Here is a 12816-nt window from a genome sequence, read left to right on the forward strand (position 1 = left end):
ACTGCTTTTTTTTTTTTAATCTCCTCATTTTTGGCTCGTTTAGTCTCCATGTTGTTTAGTGCATTGCGGGATTGGGCCCAGAAAGCAGTGACTACAATGTGCCTTGGCTCGTGACAGCTACTGTCAGCGTTTTCAACTCAAAAACAAAAACTTCAAAATGCAGACCAAAAGAGTATCTGCCTAGACCTCAGATTGAGCAGTCACTCGTTCTCAGCTTGTGAATGTTTTCAGCACTTTTCAGCACATTTCAACTCTATACATCAAAAGGGTTTCTCTTTCATTAATTTACTCTCTGCCCTTCTGATCATTCACAGCGTCTGGTTCCTTCGGCGAGTTGACCATCCCAGACTTACGGCCTGATACCAACTACGAAGTTAAGATGTCTGCGATTAATGGAAAAGGGGAAGGTGATAGCTGTTCTGTGGAGATTTTCAAGACAGAGCCAGTTCGTAAGTCCTCACATAGCAAACACCAAAACTTGAAAAAACATTTTTTAAAGCCCACGAAAGGTGAGCTTTACTCTGTTGGGCCAAGCGTAAACAAATATTCCTTGCACCTCTGGAAATGCTAAAATTATTATAGCTTTTCCAGCTGCCGCACTACATAGCAGCTGAAGGTCATCATAGTGAGGGTTAATGTAATAAAGCTGTCAGCTAGCAGAGAAACCTTTTTAGTCCCATTTTTTTAAACAACTAAATTTCATTTTGAATATCATTTGGACTTTCTGTGCCATCTCAGTTACAACAACAAACACTACTGTAGATGCCATGAACTAGCTGTCAGCCCCCTCTGGAGGCAGGAGAAGACATTAAAACACTAGACTCACTGAGGAGGTTTGCAATCAGCTCACTCTCAACCTGACCTTGAGCGTCATCCTCATTAACACAAACGGAAAGTGAATTGTGCAGGTGATTGATTACTATTGTGTGCTTTCTTTGTCTTAAGATGACGTGTTTGGTTCTGTCTCAGAAGACACAGGTTTGTTCTTTAGTGAGGATTGTTAGTGATACTAAAATACCCGTAGTTAGATTTGTTTGAATTAAAAATACAATTTAGTGAAGCGTAGTAGTTCTTTGTATACATGTTTTAAAGCCACTTTTGATAGCCTGTGAAAAATACAGTATTTGTCCACCTTTCTTCCCTATCGCTGTTCAGAAAACAGCACCAAAACGGAATGCCAAGTAGATACGTACTGGCCTTTTTCTGCCTTTGGGGCAAGTATTATCCCCTGTCAAGAAGAAAATGTGGATAAATGCCTGATCTCCTGCTTCTAGTGATGATTTTGAAGGATCAACGTGTCAAAGGTGGCTATGGTGACCTAGAATGATGTTTTTTTTAACCCCATCTCAAATGATCCAAATAGGAATAATAATGACATCCATTTAGCGGGCTGTGAATAGCCAAATGTCAGAATCATGAAGTAAAGCAAATGTTCCATTTCAACAGGCAAACGTAGCTCCTTTGGGTTTGGTTTCATGCCGTTGACTCTTTTCATTGTTCCCTTTAGCATTGACTCATCACTTCTTGTTAAGTGTGCTAGTTTAAAATGTCTGCTGTCCTTTTCACACACATTAGAGATCCACCTTAGCCTCAAATGCCCCGTTCCTGACTTTTAGCATGATAGTCATATGTCCTATGTTCTAATATACACGTCTGTTGGTATGTTCCTCTCCTTTTCAACCATTCATACATGTACAACTCACATGATGCTTATTCTCCTTGCATGGCATCGTGACATCATGCTGCGCAGAAGGTAAACTTGACGTTGAGACTGATTGCTTCAATCGACGAATGCCGCTATTAAACGCCACATTAATTGCTTCTAAGCGGATATACGACAAAGTCGGAGCTAAACGCCATTAATCAATTGAGTAGGCATCCATCTTAGCAGGACGAATGAGAGCCAGAGATGGTTACCTTTGCAATGTTTATCAGCATCACTTGAATAGTTATTGAGAGGATGCTACCAGCGAGATGTACCACTATATATATATATCTAATTTGTGCAAAACATTGCAGTGGAACCTCCAAAGTCTGGCACTGTTGGTTGACTCCCATATTGTACTAAATTAAAACCAAATTTTCCCCTAGCAAATTATGTAAAAAGAATGGATTAGTATTACACGCTCCTAAGTTTTATACAAATGTAAAACAACAGTGAACAGTGAATTGCTATGAGAGAACACATCTATGCCCAAGCAGCCAAATTCCATAATCAACTGTTCTCAAAATCTCTTTTCTGACCTCTGTGACTGTTGACCTCATTAGCCCGAAATGTAATAACCTCTTCCATTCCATTTTACAAACATATTTTCCTCCTTGATTATAATTGATTCATTTGTTCTTTAGTTCCTGTGAAAACGAGCGTACAGACAGACAGGTAGCTAAATACATAATCCTTTACCTATTGGCAGAGGTAAATATTGGGTTCTATAATACTGAATATTATTTCCTTTGGTTATCACATTTTCCTCTTTGCCATCACAGGTACTTTTCTGAGGTGGTAGCATTAAACACAAAATAGGCCCAAGAAAAGGGAGTTTTATTTTGCTTTTTATGCATAGTTTTTGGCTGTTCCACTGTAATCAATGCTTTTTCTGCAAAAACAAAGCTCCCTTTCTGCAACTAGCTCTTGATTTCAATCTGCGGCTTTCTGGATTCACTGAGTGAGACTCCTTACTAACAAACTAACAAAAATGAAATAATTTCTCACAAAAATAAAAAAATAAAGGTCCAGCAAAACCTGATAATAATACACAGGGTTTAAATAGACAGACATGAGTTAATGAGACAACTAGAAACACCTAGGTGACACGAGAGGCAGCGAGCAGGGAAACGACAGGTGAACTCAATGGGCAAAAGGACAGGTCTAATGGGGGTATAAAAAAAAACAACAAAACATGACAGAACCAGTATCAAACAAGGCGTTCCTATTTTTTCCAGGGAGTTGGCAACCCTACCATGCTGTCATATCATATGCAGCTTGGTCAAAGTCAGAATATAAAGCCGTTCCTTGCAACTTGCTTGTAAGAACTAAGACTGCTTCATTTAACCTTAAGTGCCAAAATCTTGAGACATTAAGTACCATAAACATGTCATTTGGTGCTAATTTGTTTTGCGGTAAATATTTCAGTAATTGAGGGGGGTAAAAAAGCTCTGGCGCCTCAGAAAGGGCGGGAGGGTTGTATCAGCCAGTAATTTGAATTCCGTATGAGTGCCACTCAGACTGAATCAGACGAGCACGCACCCGTGTGTTATTTAGTAATGAGTGTGGCTCCACCATCTGGAGGAAAATCTACTAAGGAAGGGCCAATGACCCAGAAAGGACCATGACAACAAAAGCGTGTGTATGCTTTGTAAAACTTTCCAACTTCATCTCGGTTGTTAAAAACAAACGCTTCTCCCGCTTAATAACCTACCCTGCTCGCTACAAATTTTGATATTTTGTTAATTAAAAATTCTGATCACGTCACTGTTGCTCTCTGGCTGTAGGTAAACCAAGTGCTCCTAAACTGGAAGGAGTCCTTCAGCCAATAGGCAACTCCCTGAAAGTCAGCTGGATCAAGCAGGATGACGGCGGATTGCCCATCCTCCACTACCTTGTGCACTTCAAACCGGTGACTCAAAGGGAACAAACATATCCCTCATACTTTTTTGGAACCAGAACTCATGTTTGAAAAGACCCAAACATTGCATGTGATTTACTCCCCAATGGGAAGATTTAGGACAGGAGTGTCAAATTCATCTTTGCCACCACCACATTGTAATTTTGGATTACTTTATTGGATTGTCAAGATTAATCAACTAATAATTAACTTGTATTAGCATTAACAACTATTTTTGAGGCCCTTAATAGCAAATATTATAGTAAAATTTAGTAGATTTTTTTAGAGGAAACATGAAAACAAAGCATGTAATTGACTTTCGTGGAGCGGATGACTTTGACATCTGTGATCGAGACTAATCTAGTCTTCAACCCTAATTTGAAAGCCCAAATACATGTGCTTTTAGATTCAGTCATCGCAGTGGAAACCCGAAATCCGTATGCCCAGTGACAGCGACTATGTGATCCTGAGCGGGTTGGATTGGGACACGGACTACGACATTTCCGTGGTGGCCGAAAACCAGAAGGGCAAGTCACAGCGGGCCACCATGTCCGTCAGGACGTCCGTGCAGCCAGCCGTCATGCCAGGTATACTTGCTTTCTTTTCTCTCTCCCTATTAGCCCGCTAACAATTTAACACTGCAACTAATCACAACACTGAGGAGCACCACTCAAAGCTCACCTTCTAGTTTAGCCCTCAAAGGTAGAAATAATAGATTGATTTCCTAGTATGAAAATATGCTTTTCCTGAAGATTTTTCCTCACTTGATTGTTTTGACAATGTCACCAAATGAGCTTGAGTTTGTTCCTGCAAAACTGAGCCAGGCTACTTGAAAATGCTTCGCCCTGAATAATCGCCATCTTCTTCAGTCTAACATTGCAGTGTTTCCTCAATTGCTACCTTTCAGCAGCAGGGGGGCGAAATAGATTGAAATACATTTTTAATTCTAATGAGCCATGAGTCACTAAAATGCAATCATCTCGATCAAATGTCTCTCTTCAGACAGAAATGTTTTTATAGGGTCCTACATAATAGCATGTAGATATTAATACTATAAATTTGTGTGTTGACAGTAGTGACACCGAATTTCCACTAGGTCACATTAACATTAGATACTTACATGAGTATGTTACATTAGGGAACATCAATATAGTATATGATGAATGCAATAGGTGTAGGAACACCACTTTGTAACATTAAGAAGCAACCCTCCGCCATCCATATCAAATATATAAAACAATGTCTGATGCGTGTGTGAGTCAATGGGGACGAGCGTCAGTTCTTGTCGGCTATTTTGCATGAATATAATTTAGTCAGTGGAGCGTTTTTCTGCGAAATAGCTACACATTTCCAACCCATTTCCAAATGGCTGATTATACATAAATGTCAGAGATGGAGTAAATTAGCAGCTTACTTCAAATAAATACAATCTAATTGTAGCCACATTAATACAGTTTCCTTATGAGCTAAACTGTTTGTAAACCCTTCAAAAATTCGACAATTTTATTATTAAAAAAAAAAACTCTACTCACATCCATTACACAAGAGTCTGCCAGCGAAATCCTGACGCAAGATTGCCGCCAGTTACTTATACATTACACTCTGCTTTTCAACACCACACTTATCTCCATGAGCCAGTAGTACCTTGTCCGCCAAAATCCTGAGGGCTTGAAAACTTTCATCAGATATGCAGTGAGTCAACAATTAAAAAGAAAAAGTACATTTGAAGGAGTGGCGGCAAGAATGTAGGAGAAGGGCTGATCGCTGCTACGATGTAACAGTCGACTAATCAGTGGTTCTAACTGAAGCTTACCCTCGGCCCCCTGAAACCATCTTCTCCATTCATCAGACGCCATCTTCCCGCTTTGTGCTTTTTACTTCCAATGTGTTGCTGTTTTTTCCCTTTTTTACTTTGATTTTCCACCTTTTGGTTTTTCAGACGACATATTTTCACTTTCTGCCTTCCTCTGTTTTTCCCCCCCATTTCCTTCTCTCTTTCCCCCTTCCATCCTTCTTTTTTACCCCCCCCCCCCCGCGTCAACCACCTCCCCCTCCGACGTTCCTGATCTGCGGACCCGCTTCTGGACATTGTCATTCCAGCCACTCAGGGCTCTCCGTCCGTGATGTGCCATGTGGTCTCACTCATCCTGTCCGTCGTCACCGCATTGCTGCTCTCGTAGTTTTGGCGGGTTCCCGTAATCCACGCAAGAAGAGCCGAGCTGTCCCTGCGCGCACATTTCAGAAAGCAGACTGTGACAGACGCGTGTGCACGTGCGTTGAACATTTCGACAGAACCGAACCAAAGGCAGTGGAACCCCGCGACCGGCACAGATTGACAGTGAGACATGTTAGCTGACGTAGACAAGCTACATTTGGCAGGAAAAAACTAGAGCAGGGTCCACTAGAATGTTTTACTTTTACACACTGGGTGATGCTCACTGAAGTGTGCGTATATTATATAAAGACCAACTAAACAGCAAGAAAAACATCTACCAGGAAAGAGCCTAATTATACTATTTGAATAGTGTATGTGATCTTTTACAAAGAGTTGTGCGTAAATGGGACACATTTCTCCTGCATGTCAAAGTATTTCGTGAATACCTAACCATGTTTTCTATAATGCTAATTGAAAGGTGCTTTTTTGTACACAGCTGCACACCTGTCTTAAGATTTTAATATATGTACAAACCACAGTATTTTCAGTCTTTGCCATTGCACATGGTGTACAATCCATTTTGACTGGGAGTCACAATAGACTGTACATCCATTGCTATTAATTGGCACTGAAAGATGCACATTCACAACAGCCATACTTTGACATTTAAAAATAATGGATCAGCTTCAGTGTTATTGGGGGCCATAACCAGAGTCTATTTCTGTGTTTATTCGCTTGAATTATGCTTTAATATCTTACTAAATTCAGATTTTATTTAGACTTGAAAATATAGAAATAATGATCAATAACAAAAATAAAAATACAATGAAATTGGGGACCTGGCATCCACATATGTGGACATGACATTTTGCGTCAGGTAGGCCACATTTTATATCAAGTGTTAACTTTGAGGTCTGCATGGGCCAAAATTTGATGTCCACATATGTGGACACCATGTTAATAGGTTTACATTTTTCGTTTTGGTCCATGATTTATTTTTTGATTGGCAATAGGTACTATGTAGATTTTGCCATGCAAGAGCATGCAAGTTTCACCTGTTACTCTTACACCAATGGTATGGATGGGCAAAAGATTAATTTGTAGACAATGAATCATATTACGGGCAAATTAATTTAAATTGTTTAATGCATGTTATTGATGCGCTCCTGATTTGCGGCTGCAAATCACTGTTTTATATTAATGTTAAACTAAATAAAGTTTTTGAAATATTATAATATCTAACATCAAATGATTACAAATGTTGAAGACTGCTAATAAGGGCTGCTTTTCATCCCACATTAATAAAACCCTGCATGAATAAGAGGTGAGTCGTTTCTGTTTCCAAATAATGGAACATCTGACGACCTATTTAGGGACTAAACCATTGCATGGTGCCTTCTCTTTTCTGGTCACTCTCATTTGTGTCAGACGTGGATGAGGACCCGGGGTATCCCATGGGCGTCATGCTGTGGGCGGGCATTCTGGTGGTGGCGTTCGTGCTGCTGCTCCTGGCAGTCGACGTCACGTGCTACTTTGTCAACAAGTGCGGACTCATCATGTGCCTGTGCGGCAAGTCGGCCTCCAGCACCAAAGGAAAGGACCTTGAAGAGGGCAAGGCCGCATTCATGTATGTAGCCGCACATTTGTCAATGGATGCTTAATGCACAGTTTGAATGGAGAACCTGATTGCATAATCTTAACATATTCAATAGCAAACATCCATTTTATGTTTGTTCACAAGGAATGTAGAAATGTCTAAAACTGCTCTTCTAGGAATTTCAAGTTTGTAGACGTTAACTCATTGACTGCTATATATTATTATTCGTGTGCGGTCGATTGGTCGCCGGTCTTTTGGTCGCCGGTCTTTTGGTCGCGGCCTTTTGGTCGCCCGGACCACGACAACGGGCGACCAAAAGATCGGCGACCAAAAGACCGACGACCAAAATACCGGCGACAAAACAAGGTAAAACAACACGGTCTACGCATCAATAAAAGCCAGCAATGGCCATGAGCAGTTTAACTGAGCCGACGTGTGAGTGTATAAGAGTTTGTATGTACATGCGTTGTCCCTTTAAGAAGTTAGGTCAGTCAGGGTCTTAACAAGTTCTCCAACAAAAAACAATAAAAGTCCGGGAAACTTTGAGCTTTTCTTTAGCCTAATAATTAGTAGGGCATGAAGTATGACTAAATAGTAATTCGCAGTTTGTATTTCGGGAATTTGAGCAACAATTTAAATGGTAATTATCAATAACCTTCCGGGCGACCAAAAGACCGGCGACCAATCGACCGTGTACCATTATTATTCATGCGTATTTCTAAACAACAGAAAAGTAACTAAAAATAAAGCTACAATGGAAACTAATGTTTCCAGTCCATATTTTCACAAGTCTGCTTCCAGCTTCTACTTTGTTATACACTGCCCGTTTCCTCTGTCTGTACTACAGGAAAGACGAGTCAAAAGAGCCGATCGTGGAAGTCCGGACGGAGGATGAGTGCACAGCCAATCATAATGCAGCAGGCCCGACAGAACCCAACGAAACCACACCTCTCACAGAGCCAGAGTGAGTAGAATCCAGAGATACACCGATTTTTCTTCTTCTTTTAATTATAATTTTGCTGCTCTTAAAACATTTTCATCAGTTGCTGTACTTTGCACTCCACTTCCAAGAATTCACTTTCCCCTCCCAGGACAAAATTTCAGTCCAGTTCTGGTTATTCTTGAGTGGAGTCCACTGAGAGTGTGTCGCCTTTCAGAAGTATTTGTTTACTGTGTGACGATACGAATGTTAAATCAATACCAGCAGAAGACAGCGAAAGAAAAACCTCTTCCGTCCCCAGTAAAGCGAACACGAAAACACTGCCTCTGGTACTGTTTAACGCTTCGACGTGGTTCTGCGTGGTAGTTCTCTGCTGGAATTTTAGCCATCCTAGTCAGGTCTCTTCCATGTTGGTGTGTGTATGAGATGCAACAAAACCTTTAATGTCCTCTCACACAGCATGACTCATTTCTCCTCGGCTTAATGCATGTTTTTTTGTCGTAGTTATTTTATTTTAGTGGCTTTATTTTTGTTTGTATGGCCGACTAATCCCCTCGCATGCAGCTCGGGCCACCCTTCCTGTGTCAGTCACCCTGGTGTCTAGTCTGTGTGTCTCTGTTCTCTCCCTGCTCTCTCAGGCTGGCGGCCTTCACCGCTGTCCTGGCATTGGACACGTTATCCTCTGACACGGCCACGGCCACCATTGACCCCGCTCAAGACAGCCCTTCTAGCGAGACCACCACGCTTACGTGTAGCCTGTCCACTCCGGCCAATGAGCCCGCGCCAACCCCGGCTCCAGCGCCCAGCCCGGAGACCTGCACGGCCCCGCCGACCCCCCCTATCAGCAGGGCGGCCGTCGAGGCCAAGATGGCGCCGCTGGTCAACCAGAGAGGAGGCGAGCAGGCGGCCAACCAAGAGGAGGAGAGCGAAACTCCTCCGGGCACCCCGGAACGAACTCAAAAATCCGGGACGCCCATCCCACCCAAGCGCAGACACTCTCCTAAACTTGTCGCCTTGCGGGCTAAAGCGAGCCCGCCTGTATCTCCGTTGGCCACCGACCCCCCTCTTACTCCCGACTACAAGCAGCCGGCTCCCAGCCCGCCGATTATTCCCAATGACCCCGATTCAAACAGCGCCTCTGAGAAGCCCATCCAGCCGTCCTACCCTCATAACCCCCACCCTCACACCACGTCTTCAGCCATCCTCAAAGCTCTAAAAGGGCCGGATGCAGAAGACGCATCCCCTCTGGTCCTAGATGTCCCCACCCCTCTCTCCCTCCAGCCTCATAACAACCTACACGCATCCCCGCCGCACATGTACGACATACTCGCCCGCGACATGGGTCTCGATAACACCACGTTCGACTTAGAGCTGAGTAACGGCACAGAGGAAACCACGGCCATTCCCGACGATCTTATTAGTTTAGAGAGCCCGCCAGCTGCCCCTTCTCTGCCCAACGGAGACGGAGCAGACCTCCCCCTCTCGGAGGAATCATCGGAGACTCTGACCAAGACCGCTCCTCCTGTCAACGATGAGTACGGCTCCCTCTAGAGGTTTATCTCTGTGTGTGCTTGTATGTGTGAGTGAGTAACTCGTGTCTTGCTTCTTCATTCACCACCACGTTGTCATCGACCCCGCATTTAGGAACTGCGTTGGAGTGTTATGCACTATGGTAGGAGGTACGGTTTTGCTCTTACAAAGCTGAGTTCTGATGAGCACAAGGGAAGCCACTTTCATACACAAAGTTAACACATTCGTTTGAGACTATCATGCTCAGGTATGCCTGTCAAAATATAAAATTGAAACTTAAAATTGGGACGCTAGCTAACAATCCCATGTTACCTATTAAAAGAAAAAAAAACACATTTTACCGCCAATTCCCAGAGTGCTTCTTTTCCTGAATGAGTTTACTACCAGACAGAATATTGTTTATGCCATCTGACAAGAGAGAGCAAAACTGGCAATGCTAGTTGTGATCAAATATATGTGGGTAGAGCAAGAACCATGGTAAGATCCTCCAACGCTAAGAACAGAGATGTTGCATTTTAAGACAATGCACTCATCTGTGCTTTTCAGAGAGAACTTGCCAAAGCAGAGTAAATTAGCGCATTTAATATTCAAATTTTGTGGTAGCGACAGTACAAAGTTTCCACAATGTATGCAATGCATTGCACTCCTGCCAGAAATCTTTAAATTAAAACTTTCTGTGTTTTGCTGATGACAAGTGAGTGTATCAAGTGGCAAGTGTTAATATTTAAACCTGACTAGGCCATTGGCGGGTGGGCATGTAAGAAGCAGAAAGTGGGCAGCTGCTTGCATAATAAAGGTTTTACTTACAGAAGTGACTGAAATGAAATCACACTTTTGTGAACATTTCAGGGAAGGTCACCTTTAAAGGGGCTTTATGACGTTGAGACCGAGATGAAAGTTTTCCTTGTTGCATCAGAGCATTTGCTTGAAGCTCTCACGCGTGAGGGAAGGCGATACGATCAAGGATGACTCTTAACAGTGCGCCATGACCTGTTCCTGACTGTTGTAAATGGTGGTGAAGAAATATGTAAGGAAGCTGCGCAAGCACACGGGCCTTCTTACATATGCGGTTAAGACGTTGTTTTGAGATTCAATGTTAACGGATATCGAGCTTGACTTTTAACATCGCTAACTTTGACCTTCATTTTTTCAGGAAGATTTTCCCAGACGGCAAAGATAGACAGGAGGAGGAGCTGTCCAAAGCTCTGACGGAGACGCCCGCCGAGCACAACAATGTCATTCAGACAAAAGCCGCGCAGAGCATAGCATGAAAAGACAAACCAACAAATAACTCCATTTGAAACATTCTGCAGCTGCGGGAATTTTCATTTCCAGTGCCCTTAAGTACACACACACACATTGAAAAACGAATAACATGCACCTTCACCCGAGGAGTTTCTCTTGCAGTCACCAGATTTTTATTTTTTTAATTTGATTTACAAGGACAATACATCAGAACTCACCTGAGCATTTGATTATCATGAGAACTAAAAGGCATCCTTTGTGATCCTCATTTTGTCTTGTGTGCGTGATGCCCTTTTACTTTCTCGTCAGCTTCTTCGTGCATGTTTGGCCTGCAGATGGTTGCTAAAAGCTTTATGGGTTTCTCCTCAAGAATTAGACCCTCCAATCCCCCCCTCACAGCCACGGATTTCGCCCCTTTGGCGAACATCACCGGCCTCATCAGTGTTTGTGAAATTACACACACAAAAAACTCTAAATACGTTTCATTCGGGTCGTTCCTCCCCCGCACGAAGCAAAAAACACCCAGATTTTTATTTTATTTTGGGGGGGGGGGGTACTATTTACGACCTTGAAAATCTTCCATCCCTGCCTGCAAGCTTGTGCACTGTGCCTGTGTGTGTGTGCGCGCGTGTCCGTAGAACGTCCTGTCACCAGTTTCTATGATAATCTGCTTTGTCGTGAGAGATTAGCGTCTTGTTTCTATAAATATGTATAAATATTATACTGTATATTAAAATGTACTATTATTGTTAGAAGAAAGGTGTGCTAAATGGACTAACGTGATCTTGATAACAACAGGTGGTGTCAGTCTCACACACATTCAGCGCTACGTATACGGTATCAAGTTGTATCAGTGATTCTCGTAAAGGAAAGGCATGAATTCATAACTACTAACAAGCAGGCACGCCGTTTTGGGATGTAAATCGCTCATTTTCAATTCATGGGTGTCGTTTCCAATTTATTTTCGCTTCCAAGTGTTCTGTAATGTGATTTTTTTTCACCCTCACCCTTTCCCTACAATTTGTGTCTTTAGTACAAACTGCTTGTCAGGAAGCAGGGTGGTCACTTGCTCTTAGGATTGGGAAGATGGGACTGGATTTCCTTTAAATAGTGGCCATTGTGGACTTTGCTGGAATTTGTTGCTAACCAAAACAGCCATCTATATCAAGCTGCCAGCCACTGTTAAGATAAATCATTGCAAAAATTTGTAGAAAAGCCTCCGCCATCAATAAACACTTTTTTTTGTGGAAATAAGGCACGTTATAACGTACTATTGATGGACCACCTTGCTCCCTTATTACTGGGATAAAAGACTCAGCAGTGTACAGTCTTGAGTGCTAAGCCATTTTCAAAATAAATTCATGGTTTCTCATCCTTTTTTGGATACTGGCCCATTTTGTGTTCTATAGCCCTAACAGGATGGGGGCTCTGCATGATGTAATGGCAACCGTCGGCCACCAGGTGGAACCAACTTCCCTTGCTAAAAGGCTACATGTTCCATGTTTTGCTTGGTCATGGAAAGATTTGCACTGCAAACAGGTTGTACTGGCCGGGAAACACTATGATTTTCCTTTTCAAATACATGTCACATAAAGTTTGTTTGTTTAAAAAAATAAGTCATTTGCTACAGAATCTGATACCTTTACAAGTGCATTTAGGTCAAAGTTTGGATGTTTCCATAATAACCAGCAGACCTGGTGACTTGATGCGCTGTTAGTGTGCCTGTCCAACTTAAAAAGGCAGG

At 42.4% G+C, this 12816-nt stretch overlaps 1 protein-coding gene across 9 annotated transcripts in view; it reads left to right on the forward strand.

The window, feature by feature from the left end:
• The window catches only part of ncam1b (neural cell adhesion molecule 1b), a 53260-nt gene extending 40811 nt beyond the window's left edge, over window positions 1–12449 (forward strand). For 4 of the 9 annotated variants that reach the window (XM_077610790.1, XM_077610786.1, XM_077610787.1 and 1 more), the window contains 7 exons: window positions 315–449; window positions 3493–3617; window positions 4012–4192; window positions 7189–7387; window positions 8205–8321; window positions 8936–9832; window positions 10981–12449. In XM_077610790.1, coding sequence (XP_077466916.1) covers window positions 315–449; window positions 3493–3617; window positions 4012–4192; window positions 7189–7387; window positions 8205–8321; window positions 8936–9832; window positions 10981–11098 — 1772 coding nt within the window. In that variant the 3' untranslated portion in view covers window positions 11099–12449. Of the gene's footprint in view, window positions 1–314; window positions 450–3492; window positions 3618–4011; window positions 4193–5705; window positions 7082–7188; window positions 7388–8204; window positions 8326–8935; window positions 9851–10980 lie in introns of those variants that run through there. The other 5 variants (XM_077610793.1, XM_077610794.1, XM_077610789.1 and 2 more) reach the window with 4 other exon arrangements.
• The last annotated feature ends 367 nt before the right edge of the window (window positions 12450–12816 follow it).

The sequence above is a fragment of the Stigmatopora argus genome, chromosome 10, assembly GCF_051989625.1.
Source record: "Stigmatopora argus isolate UIUO_Sarg chromosome 10, RoL_Sarg_1.0, whole genome shotgun sequence".
In the NCBI taxonomy this organism is placed as follows: Eukaryota; Metazoa; Chordata; class Actinopteri; order Syngnathiformes; family Syngnathidae; genus Stigmatopora; species Stigmatopora argus.